The sequence below is a fragment of the Sminthopsis crassicaudata genome, chromosome 2, assembly GCF_048593235.1.
Source record: "Sminthopsis crassicaudata isolate SCR6 chromosome 2, ASM4859323v1, whole genome shotgun sequence".
In the NCBI taxonomy this organism is placed as follows: domain Eukaryota; kingdom Metazoa; phylum Chordata; class Mammalia; order Dasyuromorphia; family Dasyuridae; genus Sminthopsis; species Sminthopsis crassicaudata.
The window spans coordinates 506,945,243-506,970,347 of NC_133618.1; the positions used below are offsets into that span (position 1 = coordinate 506,945,243).

Sequence of the window (25,105 nt, forward strand, 5' to 3'; positions counted from 1 at the left end):
CTAAAGTTTTTCCAAATTTGAAATGAAAAGTGTAAGTCAAGTAACTCTCTATTCTGCAGCAGCAGCTCTGTTTGATTTCAATCCCATGCAACAGAGGTTTGCTGGGTTCCCCATATACCCCACTTTGTGCATTTTTTCTCATTAGATTGTAAGATCCTTAGGGGTAGGGATTGTTTTTGTTTTTCTTATTTGTATTCTCAGCATTTAGGACAGTGCCTTATAGTATCTAATAAACATTTTAAAAAATAAGATGAAATACATGGATCAGACCAGTTGCTTCCTTTTTATGCCCTTAGAAATTGAGGACTCTAAAGAGTTTTTGTTTATATGGGGATACATCAATTAATACTTACCATATTCAAAATTAAAATTGATAATCTTTAAAATATTTATTTTTTTCATTTGAAATAGCAATAATAAACCAATACATGTTAACATATAAGTGTTATAGTTAACATAAATATTTTGAAAGATGATGTGATACAAAAATATATATTCCAAACCAAAACAAAAATTAATGAGAATTCTGAAAATTTATAATATCTGGTTTAATAAAAGAGAGCTGAATTTTCATATCTTCTTCTACAGTCAATCTGTTGTGTTGTTTTGATTGAAGAAAATCTATCCTCACACAGATATGTAATTAGAAAATGGAGGAATAATTTAATAGGCCAGTAACATCTTATTGCTATTATATAATTAGACCTTACAGACCCCCTGAAAGAATTTTAGGGATCTGTGGGTATACAATTTGAAAACTACTAGATTAGACTATCTGCCAAGACTCCTACAGATTTAGAGTACTCCTGAGTCTTTAAAGGTGCTTGAGGGAAGTAGAAAAGAATGACTAGATAGGCCACGAGGTAGGGAAAGATAACTAGACTGTGTATTCATTATTAGGCTGCATGTATGCATATTCTTGTTTATTCTATATACTGCCAGAAGAAAAGGGAGGAATTAAACCTGATATCCCAATAATGCCTAGAGGGTGAAGATGGTGTTCAGGTGATGGAAAATCTAAACTGACTTTCTTTGTTATTTTCCTTTTAGGGTGACCGTGGTTTTGATGGGTTGGCTGGCTTGCCTGGAGAAAAGGGACATAGGGTAAGCATTGAAAATGCAATGATCATATGCCTAAAATAAATAACAGAGAAATCCTATAGTAAGCCTTAATGACCATGGATATTTCCTGGAAATGTTTCAGTGTCCCCAAGTGGAAGGTAGGAAGCTTTGTTCATGTACAGGAATAATGGCCCAGACCTCTAAGGAATTAACTAAACAAAATTAGTGAAGATATTCTTTGAATTGTGTATTATGTTTTTAGCCTCCCAGAATGGTGAAGCATAATTTAGAGAAACTGGCATGATCGAAGGAAGAGGAAATGAAAATATATTAAAGTTATGTCTTTGCTTTTGGAAAGTCAGCTCCTTCTTCAACCACCCCCAAAATAAATGGGGATAATAGTGACACCTACTTTACAAGGTTATTTGAAGGATGAAATGAGATGAAGCTTGTAAAGCACTTTGCAACCTTTAAAGAGCTTTATTAATGCTATTGTTAATAGTAATAATAAATAATTTTTTAATTCTGTATTTTCATAGTTAAGCCAACACAAGTCATTTTGAAATTGAATTAAAAAGGGAAGAGACAAGTTTTATTTTAGAAATTTATTGCAGTGTTTTAGGGATATCCTCATTGAGATAATAAAAAAAAAAAAAAGAGAGATAATCCAAAAAGGTACTGTTCAAGCCTGCAAAGGAGAGAAAAGAATAAGACAGAAACCAAATCAAAACTTCACACCATAGAACAGGTGATTTTGGCAAATTCAGGATGATACCTCAGTAGCTGTATACATTGGAGGGAAGTGTAATTGCTTTTGAAAAGAGAACAAAGCACTAAAAGAGAACTCATTACATTGTTCTTCAAGCTCATGTTTCCCAAATAAGGTCAGTATTTAGACCTTGAAATCTATAGATTCCTAATGACTAACTACTCAGTTGTTTTAAGGGTCATCTAGAAGAGTAAGCCTAATCAGAAAAGAAGGGTAATCAGAAAGCAGTTTTGAAGACTGGATTTTTCAACATTTAGTTTATCCCCTTCAATTTTCTCTCTTCCCTTTCCTAGCCAACCCTTCTCATATTGCTGAATAGTTTTGTTGTGAATGGGAAAATATCCTAAAGTAGCCCTGTGGCATGTTATTTCAGTGTTTTTAATGGTTATAAAACTACATGATTTGAGGGTAGATTTGACTTGAGAAAGAACAAGGTCATTTGGAGGGGAGTCTGATGACTCAGGTTGTTACTCAGGGGGAACAGATGCCACTTCAGAGTCCAAGTGCCACCCTGAGTGATTTAGGTGCTCTATAAGCTGGCTGTAAAGACAGTTCTTTAGTAGAGGCTCCTGAGGACAAGGTAACTATTGTAATTTGGAGGACAGTAATTATTTGAATGTCTAAGGCTTTATGTGCCAGGAAGACTGATGAGATACTGTTTGATATGCTGGAAAGAGAGCTTAGATTACCTCTCTACGGTTCAAATATATTCAAATCCTACCTCTGATACATCTTGCTAGGTAATATTGGGCAAATCATTTAATCTCTTTGCCCCTCAGCTTCCTTATCTGTAAAACTGAGACATCACTGGCGCAAGCCCTCCCTGGCTCATGAGATAGGAATTTGAAGAGGCATATGGTATAGTAGAATGAATGGCTAATTTTGGTTTAGAGAACCTGATAATAGTGTAACTTTGAGAAAGTCACTTTTGAGGCCTGTTCCTTCATTTTTTAAATGAAGGGGCTGGATAAGCTTTCTGAGGTACATTCCAGCTCTTAATCTGTGAGCTCCTAATAAAACAAATGCATATTAGACTCCAAGTAGAAGGGTTGAATTCTTTTTTTTTTTTTCTTTCCCCCCCCCCCTCCTGAGGCTGGGGTTAAGTGACTTGTCCAGGGTCACACAGCTAAGAAGTGTTAAGTGTCTGAGACCAGATTTGAACTCGGGTCCTCTTGATTTCAGGGCTGGTGCTCTCTCTATTGCACCACCTAGCTGACCCCTAGAAGGGTTGAATTCTAAACCCAGTTCAGTTGCTAATTACTTCTGTAATCTTTGGCAAGGCACTCCCTTCTCAGGACCTCAGTTTCCTTAATTACAAGCTCTAAATAGATCATCTTTCCCTACTTTAACATTCTACAATCCTAATTTATTATTTTTAGAAAGAGATATTTATTGATATATTTTATTTATCTGTAGTCATCACAGAAATGTCAATGTAGTAGGCTATTTTTATAATTACAGTTCTTAGTTATTTACTGTTTGTTTTTTAACTCCTTACCTAATTTATTGGGAAGTCTGGATCAGTGAACTTTTCACATTTTGTTTCATTGGTTTATGCTCCAGACCTATTTGAAGAATTGCTGTTCTTGATATGGTCTGTACTATTTGGCTAAGGACAGGAGTGTCAACTTACATCTCTCTGACTCTGTGTGTGGAGAGAACTCACGTAACATTATTTTTATCAGACTTAGATTGAATTTCCATGAGATTTCATGCATGCAGATTGTGAACTGTTGCATGTCCTAAATGTACAGCCTGTCTAGCAAACTCTCCCCTTTCAGGACTTACATGTTCATTCAGGCGGCGAATCTTTCCATCTAGTAATTCTCCCAGTCTGCTGGGGTGGCTGAACTCTGAAAGCACTGTGCATACCAGTAAAAACGTTGCAGAGGGCTTTTGATTTGAAGTGCAGAAAAGAGAAAGAAACTAACCATGAGACCCAAGAGAACCTGAACAAAAATGTATTGATTTTCTTTGGAGAACTCAACAAGGCTTGTCTGACTCTGATCTTACTTTTCCAGGGTGATCCTGGTCCTTCAGGCCCCCCAGGTTCTCCAGGAGATGATGGTGAAAGAGTAAGTTGTCTAATTTATCTCTGACTACATCTAGCTTATCAATCCCCTGGTGAGTCTGGGCAAGAAAATTGAAGATAAAATACCAAATAGATGTGCAATTGACTGTGTTACTTAAGGCAGAATGTGTAATACAGATCAGGTTGGAAATAGAGAAGAGGGAACTGTGAGGGAGCCAAGGGAGCTGACGGTGAGAGGCAGGCAAAGGAGATCTTTCAAATGAGAGGGAGCGTCAAGCATACACTACTCACTTTATCATTTCAGTTAATGCATTGAGTCCAGAAGGGACTCTCCCTACTGGCTGACTGAAATTGGCTGCAGCCCAAGTCTAAGGAACAGTATAGCCGGATTGAGACAGGGCCCCCCGATTGTGCCGGGACTGAAAGATTTCATCAGAAAGACTTATGGGCTTCATGCCTGCGATGATCTCATCTGAATTAGGTGTTGGAGGGAATTCAGAGTGGAGGAGCAGAAATTTTCCAAAGAGTAAGGGTTAAAGGATGATATAAAAATTTTTTTCTTTGGTCAAGCAAGAATAAACCAAAATAGCAGTCAGTTGTAAATTTATGAAAAACATACACATTCTCCACGGATTTCTATTCTTTGGAAGTCCCTAACTAAGTGAGCCTAAAAGACAGTTAACTAAAGGGAAGAAGAATATTGAGTGGCAATTCTTGAATTCAATGAAACAATGAGGTCATTTTCTACATGATGTGGTTGGAAAAATCCTCTCTGGGTTTGTTATGGACTCATCTTGAGCCCTGTGGGAAGACATATGGCTTCCTATGGTTAAGTTGGATGACCTCATGGTTCATCTAATATCTGAGATTCATAAAGGTAATTCGATCTATTGGGTTCAGTTGACTCCTCTGTCTGTTTTCCTCTTCACTGGAGCCTGTGGTCTATGAGCTACTGTGGTTGCTTTGGCCCTACATGACTCTCATTTCTCCCACAGTACATCCAGCTAACTCCTGTTATCTGGGACAATGAAGTGTAGGGGATTGCTAGAGCATTTCTAAAGGCCAGTAAATTTGGCAAATGTGCAGTGTACTTCTCTAGGCTGAGAAAAATCTTTCTTATGCATGATCGCCCTCTGATTGCTCCAGGGAAACTGATTTTCTGCATGATTAATATTTAGTGAGAAGGAAACTGGGTGGTGTTTCTCAAACCTGCTTGTTTTTCTTTCCTGTAGGGTGATGATGGAGAGGTTGGACCCAGAGGTCTACCTGGAGAGCCTGTAAGTTCATTAATCCCAGCAGGAAATCAGTATCTCAGCATTTGGACTATTGTCCAACATTTAGGGACCGTTATGTTTAGTTTTATTATAACCATGTTTTTTTTTTTTTTTTTTTTTCAATTTGTCTAGTATTAAGTCCTAATTGTGTATAATGCGCTATGTATGGTCCTAAGGACACAAAGATAAAATCAACACACACACACACACACACACAGCTCTCAAGGAATTACTATCTAGGAAGTAAGAATGCAGCAGACTTTATCAAATTATTCAAGGATACAGATACAAATGCAGGGACTTTTCTAGGGAGGGAAAAAGATAAATTTCTAATGTATCACAGTGTGATTATTAAGGAAGAAATGGAAGACATTTGGCCTTTTGGAACAAGACTAGGGTCTCTACAATGCCCCTTTTGGATCCTAGGGCTTACAGTAGCAATGATGACCAACCAGTCTGAGACTGTCACTTTTTCTGATAATAAGCCTTTGCTAAAGGCAAAGTTCCCTGGCAACATGCCTGTGACCTAAGAAACCAGATGATCTTATGATCTTTTCACTTAGGCTGTTGCATTTGGGCCAAAGCAGATTTCTTTGGTAATGAAAAGGGCATTAATTACTCTTCACATTCTGGTGCTTTTAAAATGTCCCTTTTTAGTTGTAAATGCCAGCTTAGCAGTATGTGTATGAGGACATTAATTGATGAGAAATGTTGCAAACATTTTATAGAACATGGGGATGACGTTTATAGATTCATTGGGGCTAAATTATACCCTAGATGTCCTATTAAATTCTATGAAGAATTCATCAACATAGCTATCTCTTTAACACATGTCTAAGAAATAACTTCTGGGTTATTAACTTCTTAAAACATTTACAGGCCAGGTATTACAATAATGAAGAAAGCATTTAGATGACAATAATAAACATGGAAAGGGTCTAGGCAGTTTCTATCAAACTTTAATTGGCTAGTAATCCATGTCCCTGGATTCACGCCCAATAAAAGCCCCAAATGCATGTGTGTTCTTCTTTAAAATAGCAGATAGAGCCTTTGATAACTTGTTGGTGCCATTTTTTAAAATACTCTCATGGCTGAAACCTAATCCATTGTCACAGGCTCTGTTCAAAATTACAGAAAGGAAGGTAAGATGAAAAATTCAATGCCTGTCAATTAAGACACCCCTTTTTTAAACATCCGACCTTCCTTTCGTGGCATGATGTTCTGCCTGGAAAGTTTGGTTCCAATGGTCTCTCTCTCCCCTCTAATTTTATACAATTCTCATACAATGATGGTTCAGAAATACATACAGGAAACACTATCTTTAAGAACCCGTTATACATTCTGAGCATATGAAGTATCAGGGAGGGTTGGATTCAAGAGCTATAGTCTCCTTCAGAGAACCCCAGTGAGAAGCAGCTCACCATGAAGTGGAGCATAGATGGGTGATGCTTTGCTTGGTGGATATTTATTCTCTTCCTCTCTGTGAAAAACGTGATTTTTCAAACATTCTTATATCTTTAAGGGATCCTCATTCATTCTTTTTATATCCTTTCTCCCCAATATCCTGAATGTCCAGGAAGACCTATTTACAGACAAGGAGGATAGGGGTAGGGAGCATAGCTAATGGTTTGTTTCTATTGACCTTTATCTATTGGGCAGGGGGCATATTTAGTTAGGCTAAAGATACCTATAAAAGCATGTGACATTCAACTCAGCCCCAATGAACAACAGGAAATAGAGACTGAATCTGTCATTCATTGGTAGAGGGAAGTTCCCAATTGAAGAAAGTCCTTCTATCAATGCAGGTCATCACTCTCTCTCTCAAACTTAGTCTTAGCAAATTGCCTAGAGCACTGATAGGCTAAGTGATATGATCACACAGCCCTATATGTCAGAGATTGAATTTGAACCTGGGTCTTTCTGGCTTTCCATTCTACCATACTGTCTGTCTATAAAAGAATATGATTTTTAACTCAATTCCATTCAAAAGACATAGTGAATGTACTACAGCCTGATAGTGACTTTAAATTTTTAAATAGGCTGTCAAACTAAGAACATAGCAAGGTAGTTGTAGGATAGTTGGATGGGCTTTACACTTAGCTATAGACTGGGAACACAGGTCTTCAATATATAATAGCCAGGTTGGAGCAACAGCTCCAAATGATTTGGTTTTAGAGTAAGTTTCTGAATGCCTTCAGAACACACTAAAATAAATAGATTTCTAAAACTGAAGACCAAAGCAAAGAAAGGTGATGTGTAAGGCTTAATACTAACTATGATGGATTGAAATCCAATTTCCATCATTATCTTTGATGGCTCATCTAAAACATCCAAGTTTGCATATTACTTTGTGCGGTGACAATGAATTTTCTTGGTACAATTGTTTGGCACATGAGACAGTTTATTCTGGGTCTGATTCCCTTCTGAGAATGAAATGAGCCAGTTAAAAATGTTTCCAGAACTCAGATATAGTCTGAGATATTGCTGCTTTTATCACCAGCCCAATTTTATTTTCAGTCTGAGCATATTTGTTGAGTTCTTGCTAGCTACTTGTCATTCTGCATGTTGCCAGGAGAGATGCAAGGATAGCATCCCTTCTCTCAAGTAGCTTACAGTCTATTTAGAGAAGCAAAAACCTAGACTAGTGGAGCAGCTAAAGACTGTTCTCTTCCCTTCTCTCCAATTCCTTCTCTGTCTCAGTCTCTCTCTTATCTTTCTGTCTCTATTTTTGTCCTTCTTTGACTACAATTCTCTTTCTGCATATATACATACATATATGTTGTCTCTCTCTCTCTCTTTTTTTGGCAATTGGAGTTAAGTGACTTGCCCAGGGTCACACAGCTAGGAAGTGTCATATGTCCACTGCACCACCTAGCTGCCCCCATATATGTTCTCTATAGAGACATATGTGTATTTCTATAGCACACATATGTGAGTTCATATTAATAAATATATATGTACTTATACATGTGAGCTATATACACATATGCATAGATACATGTACTATGTGTATATATTGATTTTAAATAGCTTTAACAGCTTAAATTTTTGGTAAAACTTTACACACATGCATATATATGTATTCTGTGGATGTAAACATATTTGTAGATGTATATTTTTGTATACACAGAGTATTCCCAAAATTTTTCTGAAGTTTTGTTATTAAACTATTTAATAAAGTATTTATATTATTAAAGCTATTTAATAGCTGGTTTATGCTATTAAAGTTTTAAAATCATACTGATACTTATGAGACATCCAAGATATTTATGCTAGATTGTATGTTATATAAAATCACCTCCAAAAGAGTTCAGAAAGGAGAGTGATCAATGAATGTTTAAGCCATCAGTGATTTCAGAAGGTAGAACTTAAAGTAGACTTTGAAAGATGAGTAGGATTTTGATCAAGAAACAGAGAAAGGATATACCCTACAACTAAACTAGCATTTCTGCAAGATGTTTTTGAGGTTTTAGATCCTGACATCTAAATGTATATCTTTCATAAATGAAATTATGACATGGATGTTTTGCTTCTTTATTTTAGGGACCTCGTGGTTTGCTTGGACCCAAGGGCCCACCTGGTCCACCTGGACCCCCTGTAAGTTCTGCAGCCTGCTTTTCATCTCTTGCTCCATTGTTGCCCTTGAAAATCCAAGGTTGTCCCCCTGTCAGAGCTATGATGTCCCACTTAGTCATTCAAGCAGATAATCTGAACTGATCACTGTGAACACCTGCTCCAAAGAAACATGAGGTGTTAGCAGAAGCTGAAAGTGCACAAATAGGAAGTGGCCCTTCAAAGGTGAAAGGAATTGTGCTTTCATGAGAAATGTTGCAGGTTACAAAGTAAGAGCCCATATTTAGAGTTGGATTTTTTTTTCTCTGAAATTCATAACTCTTTCCCAGAAAGCCACACATATTTTTAATGTTAAAAAGAAAAATGGCAGGAATCCAGGTGTCCTCTCTACTTTACAACTTCCCAAAATGATGATTTGGGCAAAGTATAGAGGTCAAAGGATTAGGTTTCCTAGAGTCCAAAGTCATCTTTGCCACTCACTTTCTGCATCCTGGAAGAATCATAGACCAGAAGAGCAATGTTGCTGAGAGGGCCTTTCTCTGAAATTCCTCACTTTATAGCCCAGAGAAAGAAGATCATCTAGTCAAGATTACTCAGTCAGGCCTATTGTAGAACTCATAATGAGATTCCCCATGTCTCCTGTTTCCACTTTTGTGCTCTTTTGTCTACAGTAATCCAAAGCTGGGTGTGACCATGAAGTAGCATAGATGTGCTTTCCACAGCCCCAAAAGGAGACTTGGTTCATTTTATGAGTCTTTTATTTCCTGTAGTTCACTCAGAAGAGAAACAATATCACAGTATTGGGTTAGAGTCTTTTAGTGATTTGGATTCACTTTTCTCTTTATGGCTTTTAGAGAATGTGCTGCCAGTTGGAATGTTTCTAAGGAGATTCTCAGCTCTTATTGGGTGTGATCAACCTTCTCCCTCCTCAACTTTGCTTTTATCCATTTGAGTCATGCTTTACAAAATATGTTGTTATCCCTAAGTGGGCAGTAGTGCATTCAAACAAACAGTTGGGCAGTAGCTCAATAAGGGGTAATTGTGTCCATCCCAGTGATAGTTCCATAGTCCTCAAAATATTTTTGGTCACAAAGAAATACCACCATCTTATTCTTTATTAACTAATTTTTGGTGAGGAAAATGATGACACATTACAGCAGAGATGACAACTTACCTATGTACACATGATCCCAATTTAATTTCTGTCCCATTTGCAGCACACTTGGTCAGAACTAATGTGCTTTGGCATCTCGGTTGAGAACTACTGATATAGCAGAAAGAGCACTAACTTTGGAAACAGATGCAATGTATTTGAATTCCTGCTCTTCCCCTTTCCATCTAGGTACTTGGATGAAGCTCTTTATCCCTTTGGGCCTCAGTTTTCTTACATGTAAAATGAAAAGTTTGCAAAAGATGACCTCTATGGACTTTCTAGCTATAGATACTGTGATAAAATCAGATTGTATTCAAATAAAACTGGATGACCAAAGCAGGTTGGGTAACAGACTTATCAGAAAGCACTACTGCCCAACCCAAACTGTCCTGCAAAGTGGTAAAAATAACTCCATTAAAAAACAAACAAGCAAAGTAACTTACAATTGACTTTAGCCAGTAACACTTAGCAGCTTAAAGGACAGGTTCCACAAGCCAGGAAAAAGTATGAGGAAAATTTAATTTAGTTCAATTTTGTTTTTAAGTTTATAAGTTTTAAGAAGCAAGGCCCTCAAGTCAAAAAAGTGTTTTTAGACTAGGCTGCAAATCAAATGATGTTAAAACACTGACCAAAGAGCTGTAGTCCTACTCAGATTAGTCAGGCACAATAGCTGGAAAACTGAACAACAGCTTTTCTATCTCTTTGCCCTTTATTGGGTTGGAGAAACTAAGGATAAATTGTCCTCAAGAAGAGAATACTCAGAGGATAATTGATACTTGTCTTCAAGTATTTGAAGATCTGTTGTATGGAAAAGGAATTTAGACCTCTTCTGTTTGTCTCCAGAGGGAAGAAGTTTCAAGAAGTCAGATTTAGTTATTTCCTAATAATTAGAGAGGTCCAAAAGTATAATGGAATGTTACTAGAGTTAGGAGGTTCTTCTGTTGATGTAATATTAGATTCCTTTTAGTTAAGGATTGAGCTAGAGGTTCCCCAGGCTCCTTCCAATGCTAAATTCAGTGATTCTGGATTGTCTAGGGGAAAAGACCATCATACAGGCAAGATCAGGAATATAAATGGTTCTGCAGCCAGAGCAAAGCTCTTATTTTCCACAGAAGTTGTTTCTATCCCTTATTTTTGTCAGCTTGTTCCTTCAGGGTGCCTTTTCTCAGCATGCTTCCTCAAATGGAGTGGGAACAGTTTGTTGCCCTGAAATTTTCCCACCAGCAGGTACAGAAACTGGGAAATTTTGGCTGGCATTGTTCTCCTTGGTGAGGGGGAGTCCAAAGAACAAGCTGAGCTGATGCAATTTTGAAGCAAGCCTTTCATGATTCACACAGCTGTTCTTCAGCCCAAAAGACCTTGACATCATCTGATGACTTGGTTTTGGGATTTTGTCTTCTCAGGGTGGAGTTTTTCTTTTCATGTATTTTTTTTTCCTCTTTTTTTTTTTTTTTTTTTTTACATTTTTATCTAGGGTGTGACGGGTATGGATGGACAAACTGGCCCAAAGGGAAATGTGGTAAGTCTTTATTAAGCATCCAGACACATCACTTTTGCTAAATTACAAGGGCTAATTACTTTCTGGGTACATTCATTTCAGGACCAGGATAGAATCTATTTTTGTAATAAGGAGAAGTTAATGTATGCTGATTTTACAGTAGATTTCCAAGGGAATTCCTCCTTTGGTGCCCTCCAGTATCTATTGTATCATGATGTATGCTCTTAGAGTAAGGGCCAAAGCAATTATACATGGAATCAGCAAAAAAGATGCTTCAAGAGAGTAGTCTTTAGATCTTAAAGAGGATAGTGGCTTAATAGCTGCAAAAAATAGGCTTCTTTTTGGCCAACAATCTTAGAAAAATGATTTCCCGCCATAGACCCTTGCTGTCCTATGCAGACATACAAGGAAATTATTTTCTGTGTGTAAAGCACAACAAATTTGTGCTTTAAAATGTGTTCACAGATGAACTAATCTCCATATTAGGATTATTTGGAAGATACTGGTACATTGAGATGATTTGGGAATTTTTAATTGAAACTTGCTTTTCCTATAATGAATTCCTTGCACATTTTCTTGGACTGGAAGTCTTGGGGATGTTTACATATTTTAATGAGCATTCACTGTGGAAACCAGTCACTATCATGCAAAGCTTTTTGCAATGGATTAATTTTACAAGGCTCAGTGATAGATTATAGTAAAAGAGAATCATGATCATTCTTTTTTGAACAGACACAACTAGGTATGATTTTAATAAGTTTGGGAAGCATCTACTTAGGTAAGACTAGCTGCTGCTTCTATTAGACATTGTTGTAAGGTTGGGTTGAGAATTGGATCAGTTCGATGGTCCCTCCAACCCATAATTTTATGTCTACCAGATAGAACAAGTCAGTGTGTCTGTGTTGGAAAAAGTACCCATAGTAATCTCATAGATTGGTTCTATATGGCAATCAGTCCAATCAATCAGTAAGTATTTGTTAAATGTCAACTGTATTCTAGGCACTGTATTAGGTATAGAACTACAAAGACAAAAATGAAAATTGTTGTCCTCAAGTGGTTTATATTCTATTGATGACATGTACATATATAGAGATACAAAATATATAGAAGTTAAAATTCAAATTAGTGGAGATAGGGCACTAACTTGGAATTGTAGAAGAAGATTGGGAAAGGCCCAATATAGGAGGTCTTAGAACTTAAAAACTGAGCTTTGAAGGAGCTTTGAGATTCTAAGAAATAAGGCAAAAATATCTTCCATGTCTGGGAAATATATTTTTCAAAGTCATAAAGATGGGAGATTGAATGACATGTGTGAGTGGTGCCTTCCTTAATGACCTGTTAAAAACTACGTCATCCAGGAATTTACCTAACCTTTTTTAAAACTTTAAAAAAATTTTCAGTTTTTATCAATGTTCTATATATAAAATTTCCTATGTTTGCCTGTTGGATGAAATTGGATAATTTCCCATCACCAAAATTTTATCTTTTAAAATGTAAGAGAAGAGTTTAATTTAAATACCAGTTTATTATGCATGATTTTGTCCATAGGTCCTGATTCTCTATCTCTGTCAATATTCAACATTTTCTCTTGCTCTTGTTAATAGGCCTTGGGTTAAAGCCAATTTTCAAACTAGGTCACTACTTCTTTAAGAGGTATACTGTTAATACTACTCTGTATTTTGTTTAGCCCTTTGTTATTTTCTTCCTTACAGGGTCCTCAAGGTGAACCCGGACCCCCAGGACAACAGGGTAATCCAGGTGCCCAGGTGAGTCTTGTCTATGTAGAGAATAATATTTCACATACAGGAAAATTTCATGATCCAGAGGCCCTAGAACCCAAGGAGAGATACACTAGACTTAAAGTTAAGACATCTAGTTTCAGAATTTTGAAAGATTTAGGAATTCCAGTCATTACAATGACCAACCATAGGTCCAGAATACATAGTATGAAACATGGCAACTATCTTTAATGGAGAGGTGTTGGACTTAGTATATAGATTGATACACATTCACACGCGCACACACACACACACACACACACACACACACACACACACAGAACGTGGTGGCCATTGCAAAAATTTATTTTGCTTGGCTAGAATGTAATTTTTTTTTAAATTTTCTTACTTTCTTAGTGGAGTTGAGAAAAGGTGATAGGAAGGAGAGAATAAAGATCCAAAAATGAAATAAAATTGAAAATGTTTAAAAAGACACTTAGTTTTGAGTCCTAGATCTGCCACTATCTGAGTTTTTTTTTTTTCCTCATCTGTAAAAACAAAATAATAATAATAGATACCACACCTGTCTCACAGAGTCAGATTTGATAATGAATGTGTTGGTGTTTTAAAAACTTCTAACACCCTCTCCACCAATGCAAGTGGGCCTTACCATTGGAATAGTTTACTTAATTTTCAGTCATTCATTTAAGTCCATTCCCTATGCTTACTTCAATCACTGTATCTCCCAAACACTCTTGTCACTTTACATGAGGCCTTATCTGCTGCAGCTAATAGAATATACCATAGATTGCTAACAATAAAGTACAGAGACTGGCATTTTTAACTTTGGTGCATTTTAATGCAAAAGGAGAATTGGGCCTCAAGGTCAATAAGGTAAACAATATATATTTGTATATACAAATATATATTTGTATATATATACAAAGAAGATGTTCTGGGTAAATCAAATTATCTTACTTTTCCTCTCTTTCATTTTCTGTTTACAGGGTCTTCCAGGTCCTCAAGGTGCAATTGGCCCACCAGGAGAAAAAGTACGTGTTGTGATTCCCACTCTCCCCAATACAAAATAATGTAATGACCATTATCTGTATATATTTGCCCATCTGACTATTCCGCACTATTCCATCTCATTGCCAATTACAACATCTGTTCTTGCCTGTGTATAGGAACATTTAATCTGTCTACATCCAGGCCAGGAAGAAGAAAATTGCACAGTTCATCTCTAATTCATAATATTTACATTTGTTTTCCATCTAAAGGCAGCATTTTGAGGGCAGTAAAACATCAGGATGTTTTCACTCAGATATTAACTAAGAAAAAGATTAAGGAATGGTTTAAGAATAGAACCCTGAGTAACAAATAAAAGTCTTTGCCTTTCAGCCTCTAGCAGGGGAATTTTCACTTTTAACACAAAATATCTTTTGGAACCAGCAGAGGATTGTTTCTAAAAGATTCTGCAAATGCATGGCTCCCATGAATTGATAGTTTTGGAGACCTAAGAGGTGAAAATTCTCTGATTGGCCACCTCATGTTGGTGAGGACCTTGGTCAGTGAAAGCCAAGTATCCTGAGTGAAAAATCCAGATTTATTCAGTGGGATTTCTTCATGATGTAAGCAGGTTCTAGATTGAGTTTTATTATTTTTAAGGTATTCTTTTTCCTCTTTCTTTACTTTGCTGAAGGAAACTTTCTGGCCATTTTATTTTAACCTACTTTTCAAGCATTTAGGATCTGTTTGGTAAAAGTTGAATCCTGATTTTATTCATCAGACTTATGTCTTGCCATCAGAGAGATTCCTTCTAATAGACTGCATTTGAGAAGACGATAATACAGTGGAAATCAGCATCTTTCAATAGCATCAGCTAATGTAGACCTTGGCTAGGTCATGATGGAGATCCCTAAAAGTCACCTTGAGAAGAAGATGGGGGATGTTCCATTTTTCTATAGATAGCACCAGTAAATACTAGACAAATGTGTTTTTAATTGTGACCACAGTATAATTTTTTGCTGATCTTATTTTCCTAGGGTCCCTTAGGTAAACCTGGACTTCCAGGAATGCCTGGTGCAGATGGACCTCCTGTAAGTTGAATTAATTTGTTGAATTGAATATTCTTCCTCTTCCAAATCCCAGCTTCCCATCCCCCTAATACAGTAGGCCACTCACTGCTGGTAAGAAAATACATTTTACAGATGCATAGGGGTGGACATTTCTGAGTTTCATTTGACTCATTCTCTAAGTCTGTTAATAAATATACATTTGGTCTCATGCTTGATTGCACAGTAATTATTGGGTTTGGGACACGCTTTTCATAATGTGTTTCAATCAAAGAGTGGCGATTGCCTGGTAGGAAAGCTATTATTTATTACTGTGTGTCATTTAATTATTGGAACCTACTCTGGCATCTTTAACAAGTTGTGTGGGAGAGGGAGAGGAGGGAAGAGAAATAATCAGCTAGGTGTGAAAGATTCTCAATGAATAATCTGTTCTGTAAAAAGAAAGGGGAATGAGAAGCCCTAATAGTAATGCAAAGGTGTATTTTTAGTTTGAAGACAATGAAGGGTGTGAGAGAGAAACGTGAATTTACAGTATTGTAAGCTCACAACTGCACTCCCAAATTGGAGATCTCTTGGAAATAGTTAAACTCACAAATCTAGTCCATGGTCAAGCTGTGCAAATTAAAAAAATAGAAAAAAAAATATAAGGTAGTTGAGAGGAAACAATGTAGACTGGGAGTAGTTTTTTTTTTTTTTTATATCATTTTCACTATAAGAGTTAAAACAGGTTCTTTTGACTGTGCTCATTGCATATGGAATATTTTAGCTATTTTAATAAAAAATAATGAATTAAATCAATTATTAAAGCTATACAATATTTTATAGTTTTAATAATGCTATAAGAAGACAAACTAAATAAAATTATGTTAATAATTATTTGGTATCTGATTAGCAAAAAGTTCTTTGCTTTAATTTTCATTTTTAGATCTGTGGCTTCCTAGCTCTAACTCACAGATGGAGTCCTAACTCTAGCTACAGAACGGTGTAGTACATAGAGCAGTTAGCATAGGGTCAGAAAAAGCTGAGTTCAAATCCAGCTTCAGAGACTTACTATTAGCTGTGTGACCCTAGGCAAGTAACTTAACTCTGTTTGCTTCAGTTTTCTTATATATAATATGAGCTGGAGAGGGAAATAGCAAATACCTCCAGTATCTTTGCTAAGAAAACCCCAAATAGGATTAATGACGAGTTGGTTATTACAGAAATCACTAAATAACAAACCCTAGTGGAAGACTGATTTTGGGCATAGGCTAGATCCTATTCTATCCACTTAGCCTTTGCCATATCAAACTGGACCATCAACTGAGTCATAACCTTGGTCATAAGCTGACCTCTCAGAGGTCAGAAAACTGCATCTTTCACTTAAATCAGACATTTATTGGTAGATAATAAGGATTCCAAAGTAGGCCAGATAGCAACATATGGATGTCTCAGTTCAAATATCCCCAGTATACTCTGGAGCTTCTTCAGGATACATTTCCTTCTTATGGAGATTTAGGAAGACATCTTTTTTAAATTTCAATATAGTAAGAAAGATAAACTCTTAAAATATACTTGAAGTTTTTAAAGTATCCATCCAGATGTTGAAAGAACTGGTGTTTTTAATAGCCAATTCTAATGAAATTTTCAGTTATAGAGAGCCCCTTAAAATGCTTTTGTGTCCTAAACTCTATGCTGTCTTCTTCAAATATATATTCTCTAACATTCATGGGAATTATGATGAAATACCACTGTAATAGTGAAAGAGAGTAAAGAAAAATTTCACTTTTGTGAGGAAAAAAAATCTGACTTATAGAAAAAAAGTTATTTATTCAAACCACTGTAGGCAGCACCTTTGTTACACTTGAGTCAAAATGTATGAATGTACAAAACATAGCCCCTACTCCCAGCCCCTGGACTCCAGATGCATCAGAATGACTACTCACTGAATGACCTAAGTAGTTCAAGAAAGACCTGGTTGTCAGACTATAGGTTCTGAAGTCAGCAGGGTTTCTAGAAACCACTCCATAGCTACAGATTTGGAATTCTTGCCATGCAATCCTGCTTTTTTGGAGAGAAAGTAGTCTGCCATATGATGACCTGAATTCCAGTTATAACTACAACTAGAATATCAGCAGGAACACAGCATTGGTTCTGGTAACAATTTGGCCATGAGGCTATTTGTTGCATTAATATACCCTTGAAATCACAAAGACAAACTTTTATGATTCCTGACTTGGTTGGCTTATAATATTGGCTCTTTGCAAAACTGACAAAAATGTTTTTTTTAAGTGTTAAAACAAAATGCACAAACATTTTCCCTCTCTTAAACAAATGCACTAAGATAATGTTTCTTAAAGTGATGGGCCATTGGGTCTCTACCACATGACTCTATTCCACTGAGCTTTGGTTGAAGCAATATTTCTTGACAGTGAATATTTCTCTAAATGTTGGCTGATTGAACATGAAACCAAAGTGATTAAAGTTCACTGAATAATAGTCTGTGCTAGAAAAGCTAGGCACTCCCAACTCTAAGCATGAATTGATACATGCCTGGTTTTAAAAGAACACTGGAGAAGAAGAATTTAACAATTTCAACTAGACCTCAGTTTCCCCCCATTTGCAAAATAGAGGGCCTGGACTATTGGATCTTTAGGGTGTCTCCTAGTTTCAAATGGAAATTCCAAGTGAGACATGGATTAAATAAGGTTGTGGCCTACAATCTCAAGATAAACTCCATACCCATGTAAGTTGAGAAAAAACTGTAATCAGTTCCAAGTGGAGTGATGGGAGCTGCTGATCTTAGCCCTTGTCAACAGTCTTTCATCTTGCTTTTCTTCTAGCAAACAGATATTTAAGTTTTTAGAGACAGCATAGTGACAGCCAGCCTAGGAAGCTGTGATATCTACAGGTCATAGGTTTGGTTTTTCTTCCCCAGTTCTGTCATGAACTTGATTTGCTGGGTGCAACTTTGAGTAAATTGCTATTCTTGTCTGTGCCCCAATTTGGTCATCTGTAAAATAGGTACTGGAGGGAAGTATTCTGCTAGGCCCACATTAAGAAATCTCTGCAGAATGGCTTGATTTCTTTGGGGCAGAGAGTGAAAAGAAATAATGTTTTAAGGGAAATGAAGCATGGGTGAATAGGCCTCTCTAAGGTAATAGATGGAATAATTCAGTGCTTTTCTTTTTTGTCAACAGGGACATCCTGGCAAAGAAGGCCCTCCAGGGGAGAAAGGTGGTCAGGTAAGTATCCTTTTTAAAATGCTCATCTAATCTGGGATATCTCTGTGCTGAAAATCCCATCTTTGGGGGACAGGGCCAGAAGAGCAACAAAGTCAATGTTATTTTCAATCCCATGTAAGAATGCATACACAGATAGGATAGGCCTAAAATGGTAGATGGGGGAGTCAGCCAGCATGAATTACCAATGATCCTCAAGGTTTACAGTCTAGCTAATCTTCATTTAAGCCCTGCCCAATATGGTGGAATCCACATTATATGAAGAATTTCAATTTTTGGTGCAATTCCTATTCTCTTTTATGCAACATAATAATCCATTGTTTCCAAAAAAAAGAGGGCTTAAGTTTATGATTTCATGATAGAGGAAACTTCCTTTACTAATACAACATGGCACCTTCTGCATAGCTGATTACCTGCATTACTGAAAGATTAAGTAACTAGAGTGAAATAGCCTATATGTGTCAAAAGTAGAATTTGAAGTCAAGTCTTCCTGGCTCCAAAACAGGCTCTCCATTATTCTGCTTCTCATATGGTTACCATATTCTCATGTTACTTGTGCATCTATAGCCTTAATATGACTCTCCAAATAAATAAATTTTAAAAAGTGGTACAAGAAGAAAGGGCAAAAGATGAAGAAAAAAAATTAGTTCAAGTGAAAAAATGCATTATTCAATAAGCTTGAGAGCTTGCTTAGTGTAATAGAAGAGATGGAATTACTGCATTATTGCATTTTTAAAATACTGGAAATATGGCTGCTTTTGTGTTGGAAACAAAACACTCTTTGCTCATAAATCTTTTTTTTTTTTTTTTTTTTTTTTATTTTATTTTATAATTATAACATTTTTTGACAGTACATATGCATGGGTAATTTTTTACAACATTATCCCTTGCACTTACTTCTATTCAGATTTTTTCCCTTCCTCCCCCAACCCCCTCCCCCAGTGGCAAGCAGTCTTATATATGTTAAATATATTACAGTATAATTTAGATACAATATATGTGTGTAGAACCCAATTTTTTGTTGCACAGGAAGAATTGGATTCAGAAGGTAGCTCATAAATCTTAATAATTGGTACAGTATAGCTTCACAGTTTCTGTTTAAGAGAGATCTCTTGGATGCATCCCCCACAGATAGCAAAGGGATGTAAAGAGAATTGTAGCATCAGACATTCTCCAGAAGTCAGCTGTATATAGTGATCCATGTCATATAATGGAGATGTTTTTGTGGGAGTGATGCAGGAGAAAAAAAATCATAGTTTGGATACAATTGTTTCATGCAAAGTTAAATTCTTTCCATGCCCTCTAAGGACATAGTTCAAAACTAGCATCCCTGATTTTTCAAGTCTAGATTTTGGGGAAGGGTGATCTATAGTTCCACTTTGTGCTTTGTTTGTTGGATTGGAAAGGATTCATTAATCTCTTTTACAAGAGCTTGGTCAGTTGCCCTGCTCTTCACCTTTGCAAGTCCTGGATACCATCCAGCATGGAAAAATAGCACCTAAATCCATGATTAAGGTCTCTCCTCTAAGTGACAATCAATTGTGTCTCTATAATATCATCACTATACTCAGCAACCTAGGAGATTAAAAAAAATTATTTTTTGTAAACATTAGGCAATCTGCAGCCTTGAGGCTATAACTTACTCTGAATTATCCATAGCCTCAGAAGTTTACTAATGATTTTTAAAAATAAAGATTCCTATTGGTTTAACTAGAGATTACCAGGAACTCTGGGATCCCTGAATATTTACCTGTTTTCATTGAATTACATTTTGATGTCACTGCCTGAAATAATAATTTCAGGTCTTGTAATGATCCCTTCCTATTCTGTAATGTACTGGTTGCCTCACACACTAAATAGAATTTCCATCTACTGCTTTTGTTGTGAGTATGATTGAACTTCTCTATATACATGTATGTGTGTAAGAAGTTTCTGTAGTGGTTGAAGACCTTGCTACATAAGACTTATGGGTGGGAGAGTCCACTTTCCCCCATTCTCTTTCTTCTTTCCCAGTCCTTGCCATTCATAACATGTCTCACCATAGCCATTCTACCATCTCTCCAATCTGCTTAGCTGCACCCTCCTGTCAAACACTTGCAGAGGATAAAAAGAAGCTATAATAAACAACATACTTGCATTATTTTCATGTCATGCTGAAGGAATCCTCTTTTTCACATGGAAAATGGATAGAATTTTATCATTTGAGTTTCCTTACCTGGAAGACAAATTTAGGCAAGATCTGAACATATTATAAATAAAGGGAAGAAGGTGACCCAAATGTTATGCTTGAAGGGTATTTAATAAATATTGACATTCTCTCAAAGGAAGGACAGCTATCTAGAGTAGGGAGAGACTTTAAAGATTAATCTCTAATAGATATTTGACCACAATTGTCTTAAAACTTAGAATCTAAGGCAGTCATCTTTTGGTCATAACAAAAATATCTCACTCACATTTATTGGGAGTTCTTCACTAAAAGTCTTTGCTGAAGAAATAAAATCTGTTTTACCCTCTTTGCTTAGTATTATTTTCTCATATGCTCACAAATTATTCATACTTAGACCCATCTTTTATCTAGGGCCATAAGCCAAGTATACTGATCTTTAATTGGCCCATCTGAAGGAAAATCCTTTACTTTCTTTTGAGTCCTCAGTTATTTAGAGTTATGGAGGAAAAGCTTGTATTGGTCACAGAAACAAAGCCTGATTGTTAATTTTCCTTTAATTCTAGGGCCCACCTGGACCTCAGGGTCCAATTGGATATCCAGGTCCTCGTGGAGTCAAGGTAAGAACATTGCTTATAGCAGGAATTTTATGTCTCTTTTTTCTCTCTCCTTTAAAATCTCTAATTTGAGACTTTGACCTTATTGACTGATTTTATAGAATCTGTCCGTGATTTCCTCACCACAAATGTCAGAAGCAAGTGGTACTGACCCAACTTTTCTACACTTGCCATACCTAGTTAGATAACCATGGAGAATGGGAAGAATAAATAATAATAATAATATACTAGCTGCCATTTATGGTACTTTAAGATTTATAAAGTTCTATATCATTTTATGAGAAAGATTCTGCTGTGAATCAGGAATGAAAAGTCTGGGAATAACAACTAATCTGGTTGGAGTGTGAGAAATCATCAGTCAGCTTAGTCAGGCATCTATCAACAGAATGAAGTCCTTTAGCCTTGAGCTGTTTCTGTGGGCAGATTCAATTTGTTAGGCCCTCCTGTCAACTTCTGACTGCAGAACTCAGGCTCAGGTGATCAACTTGGAGCTATCTCCTTGGTAAAGCCTGGAAAAAATGTCTTCGGAGACATTTTCACGTTTAAAGAGAGAATCAACACCTCTCGGGAAGTCTGGTCCAATCAGAGTTGTTAAGAGAGAGAGTTCAGTGAGATCTGTGTCCATTTATCCAAAATTGTATTTCTGCAGTTTTAAAGGCCTCTAGAATCTTGTTAAATGAAGCACAGAGCACCACAGCAATATCCAAACACAAGTCCTGTGGTGTTTCATTAAAGTTAACTGCATCTGTTTGGAACTATGTGATTTAATCTATAGCTATGCAGTTCTCTTTGAATGTTTACATGCCAAGGTCTGTGTATATGGTTGTACAATCCAGAATAATGCATGAGAGGGATTTTATTTTCTGATAAAGATGACCTAAAAAGCATTTTTTTTTTTAAATCTCATCCTTGAGGAAACGGTATATTTTTCCCCCAGTGTTTATCTCTGTTTTATGGAAACTATGATTAGCACTTGAGAAATCAAGAAGAGAGGCCTCAACTAAGGTCAAATAAGGCCTCAAAAGATACTAGCTATATGGACCTGGACAAATCACTTAACTCCAATGGCCACCCATCCTCACCCCCACCCTATCCCTGCTGATATCAGAATATCATGAATAGGAACTTAGATTGGGCCTAAGATTTCTTTGGGAAAGGGACCTTTCCAGTGCAGAAACTCCCTTCATCTCCTCTGAAATTTAGAGATTTTAGAATTGTCTTGAGCTCTGAGAAGTTAAATTATCATATTTGCCAAGGGTCACATAGTCAGGACATGTCAGGATAGGACTTAAATCCAAAATTTTCTGGCTACAGGGTCAGCTCTCTATCTACTATGTCACACTATCTTTCACGTCAGATTTACTTTTAAATTATACTGTAGTGTTTTATACTTTTTTACCCTCCCATATTCCTTGATGATTCTGTATTATCCTCACAATGATAGAATGGGCAGAGATTAAACCATTTGATAGATAAGGAAGCTGAAGTCCAAAGTATTGCATAGCAAATTAGTGAAATCAGAACCAGGGTCTAGAAGAATTCTTAATTAAGCATGCTTTCCACTATACTTTATAGTTTCCCCAAAATCTCTTCTTTTCCCAAAATAGAATGTGAATCTAAAGGATAGAACCCATATTTGAGGCTTGACTCTACTAGTTTGCTGCATTTGTAATTTTGAATGAGTCATTTGATTTCTACACCACCTAATTTTTGTAAGATGAAAGGATATGGCTTAAATCAAAGACTACAGAGCTACAAGGAACCTCCAAGATTACCTAATTTAACTCTCGATGTTGCTCCTCCCTCAATTTATTTATTTATTTTTAACTGAAGATGCTTTAGTCTAGACCTAATGACTTAGGTCATTTAAGTGACTTGCCTAGGATAATTAAATGGCAGAGCTGAGATTTGAACCCAGGCCCTCTGACTCCCAATTCATGCTTTTTCTACTGTATAATGCTGTTCCTTGGACCTTTAAATCCTACAGTTCTCCACAGAAAGGGAAAATTAAATGCCTCCATTCCTTTCCTCCAGCACCCCTCATTGGATTGAACTGCAACTGTAATAAAGGAGACAGATTAGCAGGAAGATGACGATGGGAACAATATTATGTGTGTGTTGAAAATTCCCTGGCATGGAGTTAAAACCATTTACTGATAGCACTGAGTTGTTAATTGAATACTTCTGTATTTCTAAGGGAAGGGAGGAAAAGATATTTGCCTTAAAATTTTCATAACAAATACTTGCATCTTGTCTCCCTGATCAGCATCCATTCCTGACATAAGCATGAAAGGATGGTGCTTCAGTTTTTATTGCAGAACCTGGAAGCTGAAGAATGGGGAGGAGTTCTTTACAAAAAAGAAAAAAAGAAAAAAAAAGCATTCATCTTAGAAATAAAATGCGATCTCAGAAAGAGAAACCTCTCTTGCATTAAAAATATAGGCAATGTGCACAGATTAACTGATAGAGATGACAGCTAATGGTTATGATTAATACCATAATTAACATCTTTAGCAGGATGATACAGGGACAGTCAAGGGAGGTCTACTTATTTTTAGTCCAATGCCCACACTGGCATTGGGGGAAATAGCTTCCTTTGCCATTCATTAATTTCCAGCAACATTCTCTGGATTTCTCCCTTTGTTGATTTAGAGCTTGACACCCACCTGAGTTTGATCAGGGCTTGCACAGTACATTCCCCTGCAGATGAAGGGCTTAAATTTTCGTTAGGCTTATAGGGGCTATTTTGGAAAAAAGCCCCAGACTGAGATGCCTGGGAAGTGGTTTCTGTTTGTAGTTCTGCTATTCTATGTGGGGTTGAATTTAGATAACTTATTTCTCTTCTCTGAACTTCAGTTTCCTTATATATAAAATGTGAATATTGGACTGAATGGTCTCTGTGATGTGAAAAAATAAAAACTTCATGAAAAAGGGATTGACTGGGGGTCTCCAGGAGGCTTGTGTTCTAGCCTCTGTTCTGTGTGATTCTTGGCTAGTTAATCTTGAATAAGCCACAGAGATGTTTTGGGGTTTTTTTTGCTTATACCTATAAAATGAAGGGCTTGGATGATATCTAAACAGTCCTCAATGCTCTGGTCCTTTAATTCACCTATAATATTGAGTAGGGAATACTTGGTTACTTAGATGGTTGCAAAATCATATGTATTTGAGAAATTGAGGGGCCTATTCCAACTTCTTGGTTCTAATACAACTCCCTTCACTTTGCCAAGGTGCAGAAAGACAATTAACATGTCTTGGGTCACATGAGTTAGTCCCAAATTTAGGAATAATAATAACTCAGGAGATAGCTATAGATTGGTTGATTGATTAATAGATAATGAATATCTATGAGAGAGACAGACAGAAATCTAGACATAGTCTACCTCTGTCTTTAAGGTTTATAAAACCTTTTCTTTATAAACCCTATCAAATAGGTTGTAGTGTATATATTATCATCCTAACATTATTTGTGAAGAAGCTGAGCTTCAGAGAGCTTAAGCAGAACCAGAATCACAGCCAAGAGAGACAAGGACTGAGATTCACACACAGATTCTAAATTTTGTTGTTATTTTCAAAAATAGGAGTTCTACTTATTAAAGACTAGTGAGCCTGGTGTTAAGGTCTCCCCACCAAATTCAAATACACTATTAAAGGTATAGCCAGTGTGCACTTAGAAAGGGAACTGATTCTTCCTAAAAACCAACCAAGGATCTTTCCACTCATGGTAAACTAAGCACATTTCTTCTTTGGATAGTTATTATACTGCTAGATTTAGGGAATACAAAAAACAGAGTATATGTGGCTTTCACCAAAGCACTTGTGAGACCATATAATGTGTTGCAGAAAGAGCATTACATTTGAAATCAGAGCCCGTGGATCCAAATACAGGTTCTGCTACTTGTACCCTACTAGATTTTGAGCTGGATTTTTTCTTCCATGGTCTTCAATT

The 25,105-nt window shown here is 36.5% G+C and overlaps 1 protein-coding gene across 2 annotated transcripts in view; it reads left to right on the plus strand.

Moving 5' to 3' along the window:
- Nucleotides 1-25,105, plus strand: part of COL5A1 (collagen type V alpha 1 chain) — a 288,545-nt gene that overhangs the window by 178,282 nt on the left and 85,158 nt on the right. For both annotated transcript variants that reach the window (XM_074294068.1, XM_074294069.1), the window contains exons 18-27: nucleotides 1,051-1,104; nucleotides 3,853-3,906; nucleotides 5,096-5,140; nucleotides 8,681-8,734; nucleotides 11,338-11,382; nucleotides 13,074-13,127; nucleotides 14,087-14,131; nucleotides 15,125-15,178; nucleotides 18,334-18,378; nucleotides 21,106-21,159. In XM_074294068.1, the coding sequence (XP_074150169.1) occupies nucleotides 1,051-1,104; nucleotides 3,853-3,906; nucleotides 5,096-5,140; nucleotides 8,681-8,734; nucleotides 11,338-11,382; nucleotides 13,074-13,127; nucleotides 14,087-14,131; nucleotides 15,125-15,178; nucleotides 18,334-18,378; nucleotides 21,106-21,159 (504 nt within the window). The remainder of the gene's footprint in view (nucleotides 1-1,050; nucleotides 1,105-3,852; nucleotides 3,907-5,095; nucleotides 5,141-8,680; nucleotides 8,735-11,337; nucleotides 11,383-13,073; nucleotides 13,128-14,086; nucleotides 14,132-15,124; nucleotides 15,179-18,333; nucleotides 18,379-21,105; nucleotides 21,160-25,105) is intronic.